This window comes from Mus caroli, unplaced genomic scaffold (genome assembly GCF_978045245.1).
Source record: "Mus caroli unplaced genomic scaffold, Mus_caroli_1 scaffold_8, whole genome shotgun sequence".
Lineage (NCBI taxonomy): Eukaryota > Metazoa > Chordata > Mammalia > Rodentia > Muridae > Mus > Mus caroli.
The window spans coordinates 58,078,111-58,101,721 of NW_028227263.1; the positions used below are offsets into that span (position 1 = coordinate 58,078,111).

The following is a 23,611-nucleotide window of genomic DNA, read 5'->3' on the forward strand; positions in this document are numbered from 1 at the left end:
GCTATGCAAAACAGACATAATACTTAGTATAGTGTTTGTTGCCCACAAAGCAACAGCAAGGCCATCACTGCAGCCTAGGCACACTGCCCATACCCTGGAAAACCAAGCTGTCGCTGCCTGGGAAGCAGATTCCCAGACAACCAACAATATAAGACCAGGTTTCAGAAACCCAACCAGAGGTCGGAGAGCACAGCCAGCTTCAGAAGTCAAAGTGTGCCATAGCTGTTTGAAGCGGAGAGGAATTCCAAATGCACACAGCTGTTCCTGCCCATTAGTTGAGTGAGCAACTATACTCCCAGGAAGTTTGAAGCAGAACTTAGTATGGACTGCCGATGGTACAACCAGGCTTCAAGCAGAACAGACTGGAAAAAGCATCCAAAGTATGGAAACTGAAGCTCAAAACTTCTCAAGGATCCTCAACCGATACCCCTGCCACTGCATAGAGGAGCTACAGAATGTGATATGGTATTCGGACAGACTCCATAAAAAGTAAACATGGGTTCTTCCTGTAAGTAGCCAGAGGTGACCTGTAAAGATGGTTCACCACTCTCTTGACCCAGAAACCTCCCACAAAATCATGCAAATCAAGAGGTTCAAACCTTCTTGCTTACTTTAAGAACACTCGGGAAACTGACCAGGTCATCAAGGGTATGCATATAAGCAAAGCCACCAAGTATCTGAAGGATGTCACTTTAAAGAAGCAATGTGTGCCACTACATTCCGGTGGTATATAGGTAGAGTTGGTAGGTGCACCCAGGCCAAACAGTAGGGCTGGACACAGGGACGGTGGCCAAAAGAGAGTGCTGAAGTTTTGCTGCACTTGCTTAAAAATGCAGAGTAATGTTGAACTTTAGGGTTTAGATGTTGATTCTCTAGTCATTGAACGCACCCAGGTGAACAAGGCACCTAAGATGCGCCGACGAACCTACAGAGCTGATGGCCGGATTAACCATACATGAGCTCCCCCTGCCACATTGAGATGATCCTCTCTGAGAAGGAACAGATCGTTCCAAAGCCAGAAGAGGAGGTTGCACAGAAGAAAAAGAAATCCCAGAAGAAACTGTGGAAACAAAAACTCATAGCACGGGGATAAATTCAGCATAAAATAAATGCAGATAAAGTAAATTAAAAAAAAAAAAAAGTAAACATAGGCAAGGAGGTCTTCTAAACTCTTTCTCAGTGTCAGTCACAGTAAGTTTTGACAAAAAGAATGATCCTCAAAACACCAGAAACTAAGTTGCAATCTGACAGCAAGTGTCAGACTGGGAATTTTGGAAGAAAGTGGACTTCAGCCATACAAACTTCTCACCCTTGCAAGGACAAACTGACATTGTTTGAATTATTGACCCTATTATGAATGATTATTAACACAATAAATCTCCTTTTCCTTCCTATGAAGACTGGTTCAAAAGGCGAGACAAGATGAGGAAGAAGCCACATCTTCCTAACTATAGTCATAATGCCTTCTTCTGATGCACGTTAGAGCTGTTATAACTATTATTATCATTATTATTTATATTAATTGTTATGCTATTGTGTTTTAATCTATATCCCAGTAAAAAAAAATCTAATTTTATACGCTCCTTTCTTTCTCTATATCTACTCAAAGATATTGTCTCTAATAATTCTCAGAACTCTTTATTCCCTAATTTCTAACTTTATTATTCTAACTTTCCCTCTTCCAGATTCTTTCCTCACCTGACTCTGAAATACTAATACCCATACCTCTAAAGGCACTACAAAATATAGTCCCTTAACCAATACCCTAGGGACACTGACTCTGAAATCTATCAGGACATAAGCAAGAACACAAATTATCATCTACTAAAAGTTTAGATTGAGATTGCTGATAATCTGCTACTGTGGTTAGTTTCCAAAATAAGTAGCATTATAGAACATTAAAACCTAATTAAAGATCTATCACCAGAGACCTAACATAAAAATAAAATAAAAACAATAGACAGAATAGGACAAAAAGAAAGACTGAGAAATACCTCTATTTTAACAGAGCATGAAATACAAAGGTAGCAAACAATTCACTATGATACTTTCATAAGCACCCAACTCCCTAGTACTGGAAACCAAAGATAATGAGATGCATGAAATCTGAGAAGAAGAGCTCAGAGTCCAAATTTTAAAAAGGATCAGTAACTACAAAGAGAAAGAACGCAAGCAAGTGGACAAATGAAGTGAGGAAATCAGGACCTAGAAAGGAAGGCACTAAGGGAGCTAAACCAGTAACTTGGGGAAGAAACTTAAGTATCAAGTGTCCAGGGGACAATCTCCATAAGGATTCTGAAACTACCAAAAGGGAACCAAATAGAAATTTTGGAAATGAAAGAATAAATCAATCAAATAAAGAACAGCAGGAAGTATGTTCAACACAGAAATCCAAGCAGAAGATCTAATTTCAGGAACGAGGGTGAAATTTGGGGAAATATTCAGGCTTAAATAAAAATGAAATTAATGAATGTGAAAAAAAAAACCTCAGAAGAACTATGGGTTGTGTTCAAGATACAGAGTCTAAGAATCTATGAGGTAAGTGGTTCTAGAAAAGCCTAAAGGAATAGAAAATATAATCAATAAAATTAATAGATGTTTTTCTATAACTAGAGAGATATTCAAATGCAAGAGGCAATTAGATTCCCAAATACTCATGACTAAAGAAAGGCCCATTGATCTTGCAAACTTTATATGCCTCAGTACAGGGGAACACTAGGGCCAAGAAGTGGAAGTGGGTGGGTAGGGGAATGGAAGGGAGGGTATGGGGGACTTTTGGTATAGCATTGGAAATGTAAATGAAGAATATATCTAATTAAAAAAATTTGAAAAAAGAAAAAGAATCCACAACAACATAGCTGTTAAAATGTCAAAGGTACAAGCAAAGAAAAGAATATTAAAAGCTGTAAGTTAAAATTACCAAATTATTACATAGATGAGTATTATCAGAATACCATCAGCTCTCACATCAACAATCTTCAAATCCAGTGTGAAGCCCCAAGATATATTTGAATTATACAGAAACTCATTGAGACATACAGATTTTAGGTCTGACTAATCTCAGAGCATATTGTTTTTTATTTGTAAGAGCTTTAAAATAATGTTTTAACTGCTAAGAGGAAAAGCCATGTAAGCATGAAATGCTATGCTTTAAGCCCTCAAAGAAAAAAAATTATCAAAGATTCCACACATAGAAAGTTGTCTTTTAAAATTGACAGAGAATTTAAAAATAACTCATAATAAGCAAAAAATACAGCAACTATGACAATCAGGCCAACATTGCGAAAGATAGGGAAAGTACACAGTGAAAGAAGAAAAACAGATTCATCAGTAGCACACAGGAAATCATACAATTTATTTCAGAAATTGATAAAAGATTGATAATTAGTAAGGTATCAATCATGCTCAACACAGGAAACCAAAAATCCCCAAAATGAACAGGAAGGAAGAAGAAGCAACGCCCCCCCCCCAAAAAAAAAAAACAAACAAAAAAACCAAAACGTGGGCATATCAAATCCCTCTCAGTAACAACCGGAAATACAAACAGGCTCATTTATTGAAAGAAACAGACTAATAGATTAAAAACAACATCCAACTTATAAGCACTAATAAAACCCAATACTACTTATAATGTTTTTTAAAATTGCTAATTTAAAAAATACCCATATATTGACTGCCACATTTTATGATGTCACTATAGAATATTTGAATTAACACAGGTCATTGAATTTGTCTCTGAACACTTGATACACAATAATGTTATCATGCACATCCCAGCTCTCCAGAGTTTATATTTTAAAGGGAAGACAGATTAACAATTAAAGTATGTCATATGATAAAGAGGCATCCAAAGTATATTTCCATTAAAAGCAATAGAAGTTAGCATACTCTGTATGCTTACTCCCCCTCAAGAATCTGATATACATAAATGACCATTACAGAACAGTTATTATCCTCACTGTTTAGTTTCTTGGTATCGTGGAGATTAAGATTATGCACAGGGTCTCAGGAGTTCTAGGTAAGCCCTCTACCAGAGAGCTACACTCCCAACAGTATGCACAGTATAAAATGAGAAAATGGAGACTTGGAATGTCTGTAGCTTTATCAAATTAAACAGATGGTAAAGTCAGAACCTGGACCTCAACTGTCTGAATTCAAAGCCCTATTTATTCACTAACGTCAAGTACTTTCAGCTTCTACACCACACTCTTGTGTTCTCTTGACTGCAGATCTATGTTTCAGAAGTAGCCAACTCAATCCAATTTTACAGAGACTGGCAAGGATAGAATCTGTGACAGTGGGTGGTCTATGCCCTTACAGTACAATAATGAGCCTATCTCTTCCTTAAGTAGTCTACAATCTATATCTCTGATATTGCAGAAAGCCATTTTCTCTTAAAGAATAAAGATTGCTTTGGGAATTAGTTGCAGTCAGCTGAAATCAGTTTGATTCTGAAAATCTTCCAAATGAGTATTGGCAAATTTCTTAGACTTTCTCAATTGAGCCTTCCTCATCTGGAAAGTGCCTAGGAGAGTATGGAGACCAGTTTTATGTAAATGGGATGCATTAACATAGACTAAACATCCAGCAGTCAAAGTTGCTTTACTATGTTAAAAACATAATAGAAATACTGCATAAGTTCTAAAAGCAGAGTTTTGGATCACAGCTTAAGACAAGCCACTATTACAGACAGGTACTTGAGCAGAGTCAAAAGGTGAACAAAATCCTATTACCTCTCATTCTGTCTACTAATGATTGCTGGAGGCAGGGACTAATGAAGGATGGATTTTTATTTCATGAGCCACAAATCTTTATTTACATTGGATCATAAAATTACATTAATCAGAGTCTTTTCACAGGAAAAATAAAATACTGAAAATGCAATGTATTTAGGAAAATTCATGTTAACAGAACCTCTAACTATAGTTTATATAAACTTAGAGCACAATGTTTTGTGCTGGTAAATTTTCATAAAAGGTAATAAATGTTTAGTAGGTTATTTTCTCATTGATATTACAGAAAAGGCAGTTTCCTAAATATACCTTGGGAAAGGATGGAATTTGCTGCTCTTGCCTTAGTATCTGAGCCGCTCCTCAGGATTGTGTGCTAGAGAGCAGCATTTCATCAGGACCAGCACATGACAATCCAGTATTTCTTACATAGGTTGCACCATAGAGAAACTTAAAAATATTTCCCATAGTCATCAAGTCAATTAAGGAGAAGGGTGTAAATTCTTCAGATAGCCCACAGCCCATAGATGAACTTTCCTTTTTCCCAGATGACCCCTTTTTTTCATTTTTTAAATGCCTTATACAAATAATGATCTCCTTTGATTCCATTCAGGGTGTAGCATGACATTTCAGTACAAATGGGGAAAAAAAGCCCTCTGTGTCATTCAGAACTTGGAGGGCCTCTAGGCTTGTTAAAGATGTCTTATGATCTCTCTAGAGACCTAACCTGATGAAGGGCAGTCATGGGTTATTCAATAATCTGTTTGTCAAGAGGTCTGCATAGTAGATGGCTCCTAAAAATTAAGATTTTGCTTTTAACATATGGCCAAGGATCATCTTCAGACTATGAAAAAGAAATATTATGGTCTTATAGCCTGACAGGGATTGAAAAAGTGTTTAAGTGTGTGAGTGAATGAATCAGAAATAAGGAGAAAGCAATGTCTTTAGAAAGAAAAGACCTTTGTATATGGAGGTCACTGGGCCAACCCACTGGGAAATTTTGTATTTTTGACATTCCAGAAAGGGGTCACAGGCAGACCAGAGAAATTTCTGGCTTTCACATCTTATCCTTCCTCCATCAGCTGACAGCCCTAATTGCTAGTTCTTGTTAAAAGTGAAAATCATGTGACTTTCAGTGAGTGACTGCTTTTGGGTAGAGACCTGCACAGTCTATCCTGAATAAATTTATTGTAAAACAAAACAAAGACTATGATTCAAAAACTCTCTCTGGCATTATAATACTCATTGAACACCCACTCACAGGACAGCTACTTAACTCTGTGCCACTAATATGGAGGGTTTTGCCCATGAGAAGGCCCAGGAGTCATACTTGGTTTTTCTACTTAAACTGACCTAGTTCCCAGGTGGAGTACCACTTGTCTTATGGCCTCTAAACACACTCCAGGATAGTATAGATATGAATCACGACTCTGCTTCCAACTTTGAGGGATGTGAAATTGTAAGCATATTTATTTGAGAATTTAGAAAACATGGGCCTTAATTTGATCACTAGAGATCTTTCACAAATCAACGTAGCCTTAAACAAACATTTCTGTCTCTGCATCTCATTTTTCTGTGGTTCTAATGACATTGATAAAGGTGATAGCTAAGGTCTCCTAGTTGCTCTTTTTCCAAGATTTGATCAAATTTGGGCTCTGTTTTCTAATGACCTGTAATGGTTTCCTTGGTGTGCCAAGCATAGATAAAAATATATACAAATGTCAAAACCAGAATGTGTATTTCATGGTATTTTCACTTAATGATCCATGTTCTTGTTTGTCTTATGTGGCTGTGATCAAGCACTAATAAGCCAACCAACTTAGAGAGAAGTTTAGTTTATGGGTTCATCATCAAGGGAAGTCAAGGTAGAAAATAAAGCCAGGAATCTGGAGGCAGTCAGTGAAGCAGAGACAACTGAGAAATACTGCTTACTGGCTTGTTTTAATGCTTTGTTAGCTCTATTTTCTTATACAATCTGGATCCATTTGCTCCAGTACTGCCCACAGTAGGCTAGGCCCTCCTCCATCAATTACTTGCTGTGGTTCCCTCTTCCCAGGTAACTCCAGGCTGATGTCAAGTTCATAGCTAAAGTTAACTATAACAGTCACTAAGAACAACCAAGCTGTTTTATGCCTGAGTCTCCTAAACAGGTATAAGGTCTATGGCAGAAGCATAGATGGTTATAATTTACAAAACATTCAGCATAACATCTTGTATTCTAAATTTATCTGAAGTGTTTTTGAGGTTATGTTGGCCTCCATTTTCCTAACAACTTTGCATTTTGAATATTTTACTTTATGAAAAGTGATGTCTACCCAATTTTCTTCTGATTGATACAATTTTATAATTCACTATAAACAAAAGTTTGGGGCTCATAATATAAAAATACCAACCACTAGTAGACAAAATTAGAGGTAATAGGATTTTGTTCACTTTTTTTGCAATAGTGTTTTCTCTTATACTCTGATGCCAAAGTCTGTTTTTAGAACCTACATCATAGCACTGGGATGGAAAAGGCAGGCACATCTCTGTGAGCTTGAAGCCAGCCTAGTCTATACAGTGAGTTATAGGATAGCCAAGGCTACACAGAGAAACTCTCTTTTGAAATAACAACAAATAAACAAGTCTGAAATCCTATAGAATACCTTTGCTTGCCATACACTCTTTAAAGACATGCTTTTTTGGTTTTGTATGGAGCCTGCAAATCTCCATTTAAAACCACTCTATAGGTGTCATTAATATATTCCCCTGTCTCATAACTCCAATTTTATTAGCATTGACTTATAAAAGGTAATTTTTGTCATTATTCTGCATTTTTATTTGTTCATTACTCACACATATTTAAGAGAGTATTTTATTAACACTATACATAATACTGTATATCTTTTGTCTCTACCTACCTTTACAAAACTCATCTCCCTTCATTCAAAATGTTCTATGAACCAGTCATATTGGAAACTTCATCTCCCTAAAGGGCCTTAGGCAGCTGTTATATGAGCTCTAGACATTTGAACTTGAGTCCTCCTATTTGCACAGCAAACACTCTTACCCTCTGATCCATCTCACCAGACCCACACCATGGTCTCTATCCTACATCATGATCACTTGTCATGAAATATATTCATGCTTCAACCTCTCTTGTGGCACTGAAAATCTCAGAGAACAGGTTAGCTACAGTTCTAAGTTGTAAAGCTTGAGAGCTATTTCTCAATAAATAAAGTGAGGGCTCCAGATAACATGGTGAAAAATGAACTGAACTTAAACTTTCACTTTTTTTTCCTACAATACAGTATATATTCAGAAGCTGCCACTGATGCATGCTGGCATACTTACTCTATAATCAGCTCTCATTTCTAGTAAATGAATAATAGGTGTTCATTAGAGGAGAAAAATCAACATTATTCTATCATGATCATACACATATGTGTTATAATGAATTTCAGACTGAAGAGTTGTATTTTTTGTTGTCATTCTCATCCTTAAGAAATAGTGTAATGAATTTACTACAAGTAGTTCCTGTTTGAGAGTTATGGCCTGATCATGAGATCTAAAAGAGCCATAAATATGTTCTCTGTGTTTATAGGACTAGTATATGAACAGCAGAAAGCCAATATAAAATCAAAAGTAAATAGATCTCTTTCACAATGTTCTCAGTGAAAACTAATCAAGCCATACAGTTCCTGTTGTGTGGAAAGGAACACTGAGCTGTTAATAGAGTAAGCTTTTCCTAATGTCATAGGGAAACCGGCATGCTATGATAAGTGACTATAAATTTCTTGTTTTTAGGAGCCTCCATGAGATGATCATCTTGTAGATAGACTTTTATCTCTTTACTCTTCATAATTTTACCCTGATATGCCAGCAACAGAAAGGTGTTTATTACTATTTTTCTATCATCTCGGCATAGATTATACTTAATACCAACCTTTTATCACCACCCCTGAAACATTACCAACTTATCTACAACCATGATCTATCACCCCCATGATCAGCTATGAACAGTGAAAATTCATTAAGGTTTATATAGGAAGTAAAAGAGAAACTATGTTGTGGTTAGATATGAAAGGCCCTCCCCAGAAAGCTCAAGAACTGAGAGCCTGAGCTTTACCATAGTTAAGGGGAATGGGTTATGAGGATGGTTATTTCATATATTCATTGATGATTTCATACTAAGTAGGGATGGGACCTGGCTACCAGAAATAGGTGGCCTTGTCTGTGGATAGTAGTTTCGTTCCCTCTCCCTCTCCCTCTCCCTCTCCCTCTCCCTCTCCCTCTCCCTCTCCCTCTCCCTCTCCCTCTCCCTCTCCCTCTCCCTCTCCCTCTCCTTCTCTCTGTCTTTCTCTGTCTCTCTCTGTCTTTCTCTCCCCCTTGCTCTCTTCCTCCCTCTTTCCCTTCCTTTGCCCTTGTCCATATATATAGTGGTGATTTTAATAAGAATGGCCCTCATAGGTTCACACACACACACACACACACACACACACACAAAATTGACTATGACTAGACAAAATTGTGTGTGTGTGTGTGTGTGTGTGTGTGTGTGTCTTTTCCTTTCCCTATCTTTCTTTCCTAGGTGCAATGAGATGATCAAAATAAACCTTATTTCATTAAGGTTTTCCCTCAGATGTTTGTCACAGTGGCAGAAAAGCTACATAACAACCCTTCCCAATAGACAAGTATATGTTTACCAAATCTTCAACATTTCTGTTTTGCCTGTTGTATTTGCCACTGTCATTCTACTTGGACTGGAGTAAACCATCTTATCTCATCAAATAACAACAAACAAAAAAACCTTAATGCTGATTATTTTCTAACAATAACTTCAGCTATTACAATTTTTTTCAGTTTCATGTTGACTATATGATACAGTGAGAGATAAACAACAAATTTTTAAAAGAAAGCAAAATGCAAAGAATACTATTTATTTGTTTCTTTTAAATTGTTATGGAGAAAAATAAAACAGGAAATGAGGAAAAATGTATTCTGAGAGTGGAATCAGACTTTGAAAGAGTAAATATGGAATCCTCCATTAGAAGGATATCATTTGAGAAAAGATCAAAATATTAAAAGAATAAACTATGCGAATATTCTGTAGGTTTAAACAGAGAAAATGCCTGGCTCAATAAAAATGAAGCACAAAACAGTCTGTCAATTCTGTAGGAATTAGTACAAGGATTACATGAGACACCAAAGAATGAATATAGGCCAGAATAGACTGGGGTAAAATAAGGAGACCAGAAGGTCTAGATATACACAGTTTGATGCCATTGTCTTGATAGTCTCTTTAATGCTGGGCAAGAAATGAAAACACTGAAGGACACAAGCAGATGAGAAATGATGGATTATTATGGCAGGTGCATTGAGAAATGGTGTATGGGAGTCAGGATAGGACTACAGACACCAGTTGGAAAGGTATTGCAATAATTAGCAAGAGATTATTATTTGAATTAAAGCAGTAGTTGTGAAGATTGTTTGTTTCTTGAATACAAATGGAGACAGAGACATCAGAGGAATTGTACAGCAAGGGATTCAAGTATGACTTTCAGAGCCTCAAAGAGAACTGGACGGAGATAATTTCATTAGGTTTGACGTGTTACACTCATTGGCAGAAAGTAAGTCAGGATTCTGACCTGTTACAGTTGAGATTAGATTTCTATTAATAAACATATTGCATAGATAGTTGAATGTATGGCCAGAAGTTTCACAGCAAGGTCAGGACTGTCATTAATCTATTTTCTTTTCTATGTAATACTATGAAACTTATGACCCTGCGTCTCAATATCAACACTTGTAGAGAGTAATATACCTAGAGTAATACCTAGAGCCTCGAGCTGAGGTGGATAATTAGAAGTAGAACTCCTAATATGTGGTGTGATCCACACCAGGTTTCCAACAATTTAAATTAGCCCCTTCAGTTATAACAGAAAAGAAGCTACTTCATAAATATTCGCATATTGGAATACCTTAAAAATTCTGAACACTTAGAAATACAGAACTCATATGAATAAGTCATGATTACTTGTGAAGACTTTTGAACTAACCAAAACTAAACTTCTAACTTTTAAATGGAAAAATGTGCTGACACTACTTCCTTCAAATATTTATGTACATGAAAAACACCATTTTAATGTACATATTTCATTCATACCATTTAAATAAGATAAGTATACTTTCTTTTTAATCATGACTATGACTAGACTATGATTATTTGGCTTTGAACTCAATTTTGTTTCCTAAGATTCCACAGCAATGACTCACCATTTTGGTCATTTAACTTAGCACCTACTTGTAGTATTTTTCATGTTCTGTAAGCCTCTGCAATATCTCTAGTGACATTGTAGATTCCTCAAGCCACCAATTCAATTACTCAATCACAGTACTCAGGTTTGCATAGCACATGGATTCTAAGAGGTTCTTACTGTGCGTTCTTAATAGACCTACATAACAGAATGAAACTAGCAATACAGGGACTTCATATAATAAAGTGACTATTTTGATTCATATTTGTGGGAGGGAGCCCCTGCAAGAAAAGAAGTGGACTGAATAAAGAAGGATCACAGATCTTATGTATTTACTTCCTATTTCTTCTATCTTTATCTGTTCATAAAGATCTCAACCGGCCTGTATTTAAGAACTGTACAGGCTCTTTCCATCATTTTAGATCCACTATAAACAATGGCTCGTATTTAATACTCATGGTACTTATCATTTCTTGAATTTATCCATCCAGAATAAACAAGCTATCTGTGATATGTTTAACTAAGCTAAAATGTACAAGAAAATGTGACTCCATTAAAAAGATTTCCTATGTAACCCAAGCTAGTTTTGAATTTGTGATCCTCCTGCTTTACATCTCAAATGCTTGGATCACAAATATACACTGCCTTACCTGGCCTAAATTTAAATATCTCGTGATTCCTTTCATTAAAATTATTAAACAGTAACAATTTTAATTGAAACCATTGTTGCTCTAAAAATAACAAATTAACATCTTAAAATATGTTCACTAGATAATTAATTCAATATATCCAATGAAAAGCAATCTTTGAATTATTAGCATTTGAAATAGTAGTTCTAAGTAACCAGTAAAGCCATTTTAATACATTCCATACAAAAATACCCTCTTGTTTCCAATCTTGATTCTCGAAGGATTTCCAGAGTCCTTTAGAGTACTAATTCCCCCAAAACATATGCCAGAAATGCTCTACTCTGTCTCCAGGAAATTCATGTGATGTATTAAAATCCCAAGGCAAACACGGTAGCATTTTTGGTCAAGCAGATATCAGACCAATTGTGCTAGTTTAATTTTGGAAATTTCTGTCATAGAAAACAAGAATTGTGTGACAAATTAATGCAGACTGGAAATGGGGCTTGTGGGGCAAGTCTGTCTCAAAGAGTTAAGAAATCATTCCGTGACCCAAGGGATATATTTCTAAATTGTAATTTACAAAATCTTTTGTAATTTGAGCTGGGTTTATTTTCCAAATGAATAATTATTTGCTAGAGGATACATCTTTGTGTGTATAGCAAAACCACATGTACCCCAGGCTGGCCTTGAACTTGCTTCATAGTCTAGGATGACCTTTGATGAGCTTTCATCCTTTTGCCTACACAGTGCTAAGATTATTGACAAAGATCACCATGTCTGATTTCAAATAGTGCTGAATAGCAAACCTAGAACTTTATGTATGCTAGGCAAGCACCCTACAAACAGTTACTCAGAAACATATGCGTATTAAGTCACCTGGTGTTAGTACTTTAAAGGACAGAATTTTTAGGTATTTCCTTTGGCTTGAATGCATAATAAAAATTATTTTGACACTAATGATTTGATGACCTAAGAGTCTGAGATTTTCTGGATATACATCTAGTGGCTATTCTATTTATTTTCTTTACATCAAAACACAGATACATACATACAAAGACACAGAAAGAGACCCTCCTATCACCATAAGAGTTAATTATTATTTGGAAACCAGACAGCTATTCTTGATTTTCTTTCACAAATGAAATACTTTTGCCCCTCAGGTACTGTAGTTTTCTGGCCTAAAAGTCATATATAAAGATGGGTTATCTTAAGCTCAGCTAAACATAAGCTTTCATTGATGATGAGTGTAAAGAATTTAGCTTTCCTAGTAGATGAGCTTTAAACAGTCTATGAGTTGCAAAACTATTGCTTTATTTTATCATATAGTGGGAAGCATAAGAATAAACTGGTTAGACAATAGGAGTTAGTGGTCTGATAAATCATAACTCAGCAGATCTTATCTGTATGCCTATCCAAAAAGTTTTATGTGCTTCTCATTTTTATAGCCTAAATAAGCATAGTTTTCCTGTTTCTATGTAATAAGTGTCCATTGTGAGCAATAAAGCTAATGGTGCATATTTCTATATGTACCTGACCATCAATACATAGAGCTATTAATAACACATTATATTGCAAAGGAGAACAAGTTTCTCAACAAGGACTTTGAATCATTTTGTTTTGAACTTCCCCTATACATTAGGGAGAAATCTTTTGGAATCCCCCTCACAATTTAAATACTTGGTCTACATTAGACTGAGGAAGTAACTAAGAAAATCCATCATTCTTCTTGGGAGAGCAATTTTATGCAAGACTGGTAAACTAATTAAAAGTTAAATTTGAATATAAGTATAGGGAACACAGCTAAAAAGTTTATCAGGAAAATACAAACTACAAAAATTACAGAGTTAAGGAATACGATAATCAAACACTTCAAAACACCCAGTATTCTTAAATTCATTATCTCTTCCTTCCAAAATTAGGCATTTTCTTAGCTCTGATATCACAGAATCTAGAAACATGTGGGAAACAGACCCCTGTGCACACCTATGAGAGATTATCTTGATTTTTTTTTAAATGATAAGGGAAGACCCGTGATAACTGCATGTGGGGCCCTCACTAAGACAGAGGAAGCCGAACTGTATAAAATGAAGAAAGCAAGCTGAGCACTAATGTGTATGCATGCATTGTTCACTGCTTTCTGAACATGATGCTTTGGGCTCCTTCTGCCTTAACTTCCCTTCTGTGATTAACTGTGAACTAAAATAAACCCTTTGCTGTCTTATACTGCCTCTGTTAGAACATTTTGTTACAAGTAGAAACTTAAGGAGGACACCCTCCCAAGTAGCATTCTCACTTTCTCTACTTCTTTGCTGACCACAACCACCTAATTAAAATATGGACCAAATAACTCAAGGCAGAGGTTTCTTAAACTTGCACAGTATATCTACAAAGGGATAAACTCACTCTAATACAAGACTCCTCACCAAGTATTATAGGGGAATGAAAAAAAAAATGTCACATGGGACTCAAAGGATGAAGAAGCTTCTATTTACAGAAACAACTGAGGGATTTCCATAAGGCAATTGCATTTTAAATGAATCAAATATTAGCACTACAATGTGTCTAACCAAAGAAAAGATCTCATGGATCTTCAAGATAGAGGGAAAGGAGTAGAGACAATAAACATGGAACCAGACAGGGAATGTCAAGGAGTTAAAACGACTAAAATATAAATATTACCATGCATGGTCATTGGGATGGTTTTCATTTTAGTATCATTGTTAAAGTGCCTGAGGATTAGCTCAGTGGTATATCCCTTGCCTTAGCCTTCACAAGATTCTGAGTTCAATCCCTAGAGCTACAGAAAAAAATATATTGTTAGCAACTGAACTGTGGAGCCCTCTTGCCTACCCAATTCCATAATATTTGAACCTCATATAACACAAGCTAACTGCTTTTAAAAGGTTTTAATTCTTCAGGCCTCACCAATAATAAACAAGGAATTAGTTCTATCATTAATAATTTCTGTGAGGCTGAGACACCAATGGTATTCTTCCAAATCATAAATTCCTTTGTCTCTAAAAAGGACTGGAAAGGTTTGGATGAGGTACAAGATGATGTAACAATATAAAATTACTTTTCATAAGTTATTACTCCATTTAAAATACCACCAACCAACATGATTGAACTCATGGCACCAGCTGCCTATGTAGCCGAGGATGGCCTAGTCGGTCATCAATGGGAGGACAGGCTCTTGGTCCTGTGAAGGCTCTATGCCCCAGTGTAGGAGAATGCCAGGGCTAGGAAGCAAGCTTGGGTAGGTTGGCTTGCAGGGGGATAGGGGAGGAGAGAAGGGGAGGGGGTTGTTGTGGGGAAACCAGGAAAGGAGATGATTTGAAACGTAAATAAAGAAAATATCTAACAAAAAAACTACTGAAAATTCCAAAGAATGTTTTTTTCCAGTTGACCTTTAAACAACTGACATTTTACTCCAAATTATACATATTATACAAATTATACATATTAACATATGCATAAAATTCAGGTCTTCAACTACAGTCACATTTGAATTAGTAACTTTTATTTTATCAACAAATTCAAAAACAACCTGTTTTAGAACCAAATTACTGATACAATATTTGATTAGAAATGTTTCATTATACAAATATTCATTGAACATCGACTATGTACTAAGTACTATGTTAGGATCTTGGGATACAGTTTTGATGAACATATTACTCTTGAATAGAAGAAGAAACATCATAATCTAGGGAAAATACAGACTAATCTGTGATTTAGGAAATAGTGTCTCCTCCTATCCTAATGTAAAATCAAAAGATAGAATGGATGGAATGATACAGGATATATAGGAGTTACCTAAGTAAAACAGATACAGGGGCAATTGTGTGAGCTATTACATAGCAGGAAAGGTAAGCAAATGGGACACTCTGAGATTTCTGCACAGTCTAATGCCATGTGTGGATGATCAAGCTGATGAGCAACAGAAGCCTGATCATGTAAAGCCTTGAAACTCATAGTGAAAAGTTTTGTCTTTAATTCTGAAAATGGTGCTGTTCAGTAGCAAAAGGTCAACCTGAAGAAATCAAAGAAGAACAAAATTCTCACAGGAGCAAATATGAGGATAAAGTGCAGAGCAGAGACTAAAGGAAAGGCCACCCAGAGACTGTCCCACCTGGGGGTTCATCCCATATACAGTTACCAAACCCAGACAATATTGTGGATCCCAACAAGTGCATGCTGGAAGGAGCCTGATATGGCTGTCTCCTGAGAGGCCCTGCCAGAGCCTTACAAATATAGAGGTGGATGTTAGCAGCCAACCATTGGACTGAACACAAGGTCCCTATTAGAGGAGTTAGAGAAGGGACTGAAGGAGTTGAAGGGGTTTGCAACTCCATCTAAGAACTCCCAGGGGCTAAGTCATCAACAAAGGAGTACACATGGCTCCAGCTGCAAATGTAGCAGAGGATGGCCTTGTCATGAATCAATGGAAGAAGAGGTCCTTGGTCCTATGAAGGCTCAATAGATGTCCCAGTGTAGGGAATCGAAGACAGGGAGGTGGAAGTGGGTGTGTGTGTGTTTGAACACCCTCATAGAAGCAGGGGGAGGGAGGATGTGATAGGGTGTTTCCAGGAGTGATGGAAACTGGGAAAGGGCATAATATTTGAAATATAAATAAAAAAAATATCCAATAAAAATCAAAAAATTATGGATAGGAAAAAAAAAGAAACCAAAATAGATGAGGACCCTATATGAGGGTTGGGCTGCTGTAAACTTCAATTTGAGGAGATGAGGAGACGGCCACCAAGCTTTCAGACGGGTGGTGAGCAGTCATAGTTACTCAACAACAACAAAAAAGATCATTACTTTACAAAGTGGAAAAGATGGCATTTCTTAATCTAGGAATGGAAAATCCAAAGAAGAAAAGAAGAGTGCAAATTCAGAACCATTATCCCAATAAATAGTTAAATAATAATCTGAAATCTGAAAATCAAGTCTTAAATTTGAACTTTGCCAAGTTATACAAAAGTATAATGACCTAGAGAAAAGGCTCTTCCATAGATTTAGTATATCTAAATTTTACTTTAAAATAACAGTCACTGTGTCTTTCTGGAAAGTCTACCTCTAGATCATAGAAAAATACATAAAAAGTGTTCACAGGGGCTTGAAAGTCTTGTTCTATCCCTTCCTGAAATGAATTATTAAGAGAAAAAAGCTGTAAGCCTAGTTTAAGACAACTATTCTCAAAAAAGTCTTGATAAATGATAGCTCTAGTTCAAACATAGTGACTGTGTACACACACATACACCCACACACAAATACACACAAACTTAATAAATAACTAATGGGCAAAGATATTGTAGAAAACAAAACCATCAGGAAGAGGGAATTGTAAGGTGAGAATGTGCAATGTCAAGCCTACAGGTGGTTTTAGAGTCAGAGTCTGAGCCACTATCAGAGCATATAGCTCCAAAAAAGAACCGAGATAAGTTGTGAGTACATGAAATGCTGTGCTAATTTAGGCTTCATCCAGCTTTCTCAGGCTTTTTAGTTTCAAACAGTAAAAGAGTGTGGCACAGAAGGGATCCACTTTGTTCCAGCTGCAAGAATATTTTGCAATTACCTCTATCAGTACATGTCACTAGATGTTAGAGGTGGCATGCTTGCACGTCATCATGACACAAAAAAAGTTAACTTTCCTGAGGTCAAGAATCAAGTCATATCTAATTCAATTCCCTTAGCCTGACAAAGAATCCAACCACAGATAGAAATAAGAACCGTTCCTTCTAGCCCTCTTTCCCTCAAATCACTCAGAATTGTTTTATGAAACTGTTCCCCATCATTGTGTCAGAATGGGCCCTGGATGATAGGGCATATTCCATATGTTCACACATTATTTATTTATTTATTTATTTTTATGTTCACACATTTTAAACCAATGTAAGCTTAATAAAGGCTCTATCAAAGGTCTTGACTTATTCCTCCATGTTTTCTACACAATATTGAAAAGTCTCCACTTCTGCTTACTATACACTCCACTTTGCTGTAAGCACACAGCATGTTATTCCACATAGTGATCTGAAAACCTATAATTAGCTAGGATAAAAATGGGGCAACCAATTCCCCTGCAGAGATAGGCCCTTGTTTAAAAGCATTTTGTTTTACTTGACATACTTGTTTTTAAAAGTTAGCTTTTTCTATATATCTACATCTAGTGTCAAAATACTTAACACATAAAATTCATGGGATAATTGTTTTCAACATAAATACTAAGGATACTGAGGAGATGGCCAAATCCAAATCCTTCCTTTGGTTGAGATCACAGCATGAGAAGACTTTGAAAACTATAAAGCAGTCTACCGTGGTGACCCAAGGGAATGAGAAAAGACAGAATAGCTGAGTCTTGCATGTATACTAAAAAGCTGTTCTTGAAGCCGGACCTTGTTAGAGGCAGCTGTCATGTAGAAGACTGCTTCACGAAAGCTTCTCCATAGTGAAGAAGCACTCTTCAAACCATCAGCAAATATGATGTTTTACGCGGCATTTTTGAATATTGAGTTGGGTTGTGTGATGATTAGCAGACTCAGTCAAATTTCATTCATTCATTCATTCATTCATTCATTCATTCATATGTATGTATGCATGTATATATGTAAGTACAGTTACATACATATATATGTATATAACTATACAGGTCAAAAGATTCACAAGTAAGAAAGGTAGGAAAAACTATTATGGATTGCCTACACTGCAGCTCAAGGTAAAGCTATAATATTACAGCTTGTAGAGGCTGAGAGAATATCTTACAAATGTAATATCATAGGCAAATGAAATAATTGCTATTCCATAAGTGGAATACCCACGGTTCAGTAAGATTTTACGACTTGACCAATACCAAGTATTATATTTTTATCATACATAATTCATATTACATTTAGAATGTATCTGAAACACTCTACTATTAAACAAGAGGAAGTAGAATAAAGTTGTTAGAAAGAGTGGGGATGGGCATGTTCATTAGGGTAAGGAGTGGCCTGTTCAATAGCCATATTTTAAATTCTAACACTACCATAGAGCCAGCTATTTTACTAGGAAATTAAATGTCCTTGGACAGTCATAATAACAGGTGTTCGTGTGGCAAATTGCTGGTGTCTGTATCTAGTTTGGATTGTAGTATGAAAATAAGCCTCAAGTATAAATATTTCATTTTCTTTTTCTTTTTTTTTTGTTGGTGTATACAGAAAAGAGGAGTATAAACTCACATCTCAATCAGTGACCAAATGTTCAAAATTTTTTTCATTCATTTATTTCCATTTTCTCTCTAGTAGCCATCTGTAAATCTCCAAAAATTGTAGGAAGAAGACAAGGATTACCTAATAACTAAAGGACAAGAAAGTTGGAGAATAACTTAGAGATATAGTAGAATGATAAAATGTGATCAGAATGTGTTGTATGAAAAAGTCTCTTTTCAGTATAAGAAAAAAATCAGGAAGAAAGCAAAAATTATCTATCAACCAAAGAAAGGGAGAGGGACTTATCCACAAGAACTCACTGTTTGTCATGTGCACAAAGCTGGTAGACTGTATAGCCTAGCTGGTGGGCTGTAGAATCTAGCTGGTGGACTGTAGGACCTAGCTGGTGGACTGTAGAACCTAGCTGGTGGGCTGTAGAACCTAGCTGGTGGGCTGTAGAACCTAGCTGGTGGGCTGTAGAACCTAGCTGGTGGACTGTGGGACCTAGCTGGTGGGCTGTAGAACCTAGGTGGTAGACTGTAGTACCTAGCTGGTGGGCTGTAGAACCTAGCTGGTGGGCTGTAGAACCTAGGTGGTAGACTGTAGTACCTAGCTGGTGGGCTGTAGAACCTAGGTGGTAGACTGTAGAACCTAGCTGGTGGACTGTAGAACCTAGCTGGTGGACTGTAGAACCTAGTATGATTTTAAGTCATACATAAAAGGCACAATCCTGCTTGGTTGTTAACAGCTTCATCTTGGGCCAAGTAATGTAATAATATATTTCACTCTACCAAGAACATCTGAACAGAGTTGACCCAGACTCTTCTTTGTAGTAGACTTTTCTCAGAAATAGGGCATCTTGTTTCACAAGCCCCTAATGTCTTGGGAGTTTCAGAATCAGGCAGGCCAGTTAAAGTGATGATATAAGATATATATCATGGTAAGCCATATACAAATCAGACCTTACATCAGTGAACCAAATGAAACACAATGGATCTATCTATGACAAGAACTACTCTGCAGTAGGCTAATATCCTATAGAGTCAGGGGAAATCCTTGCCCTCTCATCAAGAGCGACAGGCCAGGCCTGAAGATAAAGCTCAATGGGTTAAGTGTTTGCCTAACATGCCCAAGGCCCTTAATGGGATTCCTGATGTTGTATAAGCTGAATATGGTGGCAATCACATGTAACTTCAGCACTTGGGAAGCACAGGAAAGAAGAACAGAAGTTTTAAAATCAACTTTGGCTCCAAGGTGAGTTCAAGGGTAGCCTAGGCTACATTGTCTCAAAACCAAAACAAAATAAAACAAAGGGGAGAAATTAGAGAGGTAGCTCAGCCTTTAGGGACTTTGACAGCAATTGCAGAAGACCTACCTGAGTACAATTCCCAGCACCCACATGGTAGCTCTCAACTCTGTAAATCCCATTCCAGAGGCTGAAGTGCCTTCTTCTTGCCTACATGGGCACTGCACATAGGTGGTGTATAGACATACATGCAGGCAAAACACCCATACACATAAAACTATATTTTACTTTTTAAGTAAAAAGAAAAAGAATTTGAACATTTTCAAAACTCAGTTGACTACTACTCGTTCTTTATAGATACATATCAGAGTTAAGAAAAGGAGAGTGGCGTGCTGTGACTTGAGGGTACTCAAAGGCATACTTAACCTAACTTGAATCTCAGTGGAGAGTGGAGGTTGGATTTCATATCACCTTAGAACCCAGAGGTCTCTAATACAACTTGAAACAATTACGTTACAACCATCCTATCCACCAATTACCTTGCTTTTACCCAAACATCTTTCAACCTCCAACTCAGCAGTTCAGAGCCTTTGAGCTTGAAGTTATCAAAGTGAGCTGAGCATTACCATGGGGTTGGAGGCCGCTCTGTCTGCTGAATGGAGCTCGGATCCTTCAGATTCCCTACTTGTGCAGATTTCTGTGATTATAGCCTTCACCAAAACTTTGGTCTGAAACTGTGGCTTAGGAAAGGATTCCCAAGTGTGGGAGTTAAATTGCTTCTGAGAGCAAGTGTGGAACTCAAACTGCCTTATGCTGCCAAGTGCATGAGACTAAAACTGATGCTGGACTGGCATTTGAGGGCAAGATATATGTGTGATATAAGAACTGCCACTTGTTAGGACTTAGTGTATGTATGGCATGTTCCTCTTGCTTAGTATGTATAAATAAATGTACAAACAGTGGTTACTCCTAGAGTGTAGCACTATTGCCTTTACCTTGCATTATTGTTTATTCTTCTCTCATTTGGAGGGACAAAACACACTCCCTGTTTATAGGTATCAAAAGCTAAACAAAGATATCAGGAATTTATCTGTAATCACACGGTAGTCTTCAGAAGAAGGTATTTCTCTCTAGAGGTGTCTCATTCTGGAAGCTCAGAATCATTACATCTTTCTGTTCTTCCCGTTTAGAAGAGGAAACTAAAACTCACTGACATATAACAAGGCTGAAGACATAATGCTATTTAGACTATAATTATGCTAGTTAAATAATGCTAGCCACAGCTACATCTTTTAAACAGTAAGCTATCTTAAACTGGGGTCCTGAGAAAACTGGTACAGCTGAAAGACATTTCAGACACTAAAACATGCAGTTACAGAGGGCCCAGGCTCACAGCGAAAAGCTCAAAAGGCTCTAATTGATGCAATCTTCGAGCCTCTAATAGCTCATGCTTCTCTCAAACTGCCAAAGACTCCAAACCATGAACCTAGCTACACTAACTAACTTTATCTCAAGACCTGCAAGCTCATGGCTACAGAAGCGCATGCATCTCAAGGCTGTACATGTCCTTTTAGGAATTTTCCTTCTTAGTGCTCATCTCAAGTCATGGCAAAATGTTTCCAGGGAAATGCACTAGTTCAAATGAGCACATCTTTTGAAAAAGAACTGCTTCTTTTAAATCCAGCACTTATCAAGGGCTTCTTGGTGCTGTAGGCCATGAAGAGAGATTAAGTAGGGTTATTTGAGAGGGATCATGGAAAATCTCAATGGAGTTTAAAACTCCAAAGCAAGAAGATTCTTGAGCTATCACTGCCTAGCCATTTGCAGCTTAAAATGCTACTGCTTTGGTGAGTTAGCATCTAGAATGCTAGGCATGCCCAGGTTATAAGCAGCCAAGTAGGACCCAGTATTGAGCACTAACTATAGCCTGCCTCAGTCTTTATTGTGGCTAGGAGCTGGTAGAAGCCGTTAGTCAAACTCTGATTTCATACTTTAGATTTCTCAAAAAATACACCAGGATCAAATCTTAAAGCAAAATCTTAAAGCAAGGAATCTTAAAGCAAACGACATTAACATCACCACAACCTTAGAGAGTCTTGCCTCTAGGGCGGCAGAGGCAAGTGGATCTCTATGAGTTCAAGGCCAGCTTGATCTAGGTTAGCAAAGTTACATGATGGGACCCTGTCTCCGTTTTGTTTTTGTGTGTGTGTTTTTTCTTAATGTTTTCCTAAAAAACATACACAGTCTCCTCTTTGAAATGGAAAGTGAAGAAGAGATAGCCAAGGATAGAAGGAGATGGAAGAGAGATGGGGAAGAGGGAAGTGGAGTGAGAAGAGATAGTTCGTTCTAGATGTATACAAATTTAGCATCTCAAATTTTTCTGACTAAAGAGGCCAATAAGCAGTGAGATGATCGTAGTGAGATTTGAAAGAAACTAAATTCCTAGGGAACGAGAATGGGCCAACAAGAAAGAGTTCACACGAGATAATTCTGCTCCTACTTAAGTTTCCTAGGGGCTTCCCCTCTACACGCGAAGGATGAAAGCCATGTGAGACACTCTGGGCCAAGTCGGGGCTACCTGTGTCCAGAAAAGGACTAGAATGAAAAAAGAATGCGACTAGAGTCTCCTTGTGAGTCCGAGCGACAGCCTGCTCTGCACACAAAGAATCCCAGGAGAAAGTGGTTAGCTTTCTCACAGCCACTGAGAGCCAGCAAAGTTATCTAGAAGTTACAGCTAGAGTGGGGACGACTCTAACAGAAACAACAGCAAAAGAAAAAAAGAAAAAAAAAACGGAAAAAAAAAAAGAAAAGAAAACACTTCTATTTCTTTGAAATCAGGTTTCCAAGCCATTAAGCCAAACTTTCCAAGAGTGGAGCGCTCAGGCGATCCGGATCTCCTGCTTGATTGCACTCAAGGGTCCCGGGGCTGGAACCTACTGAAAAGTCATTTTCCACTCTCCGAACCTTCACCCCCGAACTCCTCACTGGCTCACTCCACCCTCACCCGTTGCGCACTGCTCTGATCGCTCACCCGCAATGTCCCAGAGCTGCAAGCGCACCACCGTCTCTGGGTCCCAGTGGAGCACCTTCAGCGCGAAGTCCACTCCAATGGTGGCCCGGTAGTGCGAGGAGAAGTTTTGGTGCACGTAGCGCTTGATGATGCTGGTCTTGCCCACACCCAGGTCGCCGATCACCAGCAGCTTGTACAGGTGCTCCTTGTGCGGTGTCTGCATCCTGGAGGCCCGCGGGTCTTGCGGAGCCTGGAGCTTGCTCTGGGAAGCACAGCCGGGGCTGGGCACCGGACGGAGACCGGAGCTCTATGTGGGCGCTTAGGCTAGGCGAGCTGGCGCAGGCTAGGGAGCTGGGGCGGAACTCCTCCCCCGGGTTTAATCCTCCTTCCTACTCTGCGGACTCCAAAGTGGGAGGAGACAAGAGCAACTCCTGGGACTGGAAGCTAAAGGACCCGGGACCCCAGTGCTACTTACTGCCTGTCAAGCTGGTATTTGCACAGTGCTTTACGCCTTTCTCAGAGATTTTTCTCTCGCCTTCCGTCCATGACACAAACTTATGTGGATTTTGT

The 23,611-nt window shown here is 37.7% G+C and overlaps 1 protein-coding gene across 1 annotated transcript in view; it reads right to left on the reverse strand.

Moving 5' to 3' along the window:
* The window catches only part of Rab38 (RAB38, member RAS oncogene family), a 71,349-nt gene extending 48,002 nt beyond the window's left edge, over window positions 1-23,347 (reverse strand). The window contains exon 1 of the mRNA XM_021168234.2: window positions 23,063-23,347. Within this exon, the coding sequence (XP_021023893.1) occupies window positions 23,063-23,264 (202 nt within the window). The 5' untranslated portion in view covers window positions 23,265-23,347. The remainder of the gene's footprint in view (window positions 1-23,062) is intronic.
* Between the last annotated feature and the right edge of the window lie 264 nt (window positions 23,348-23,611).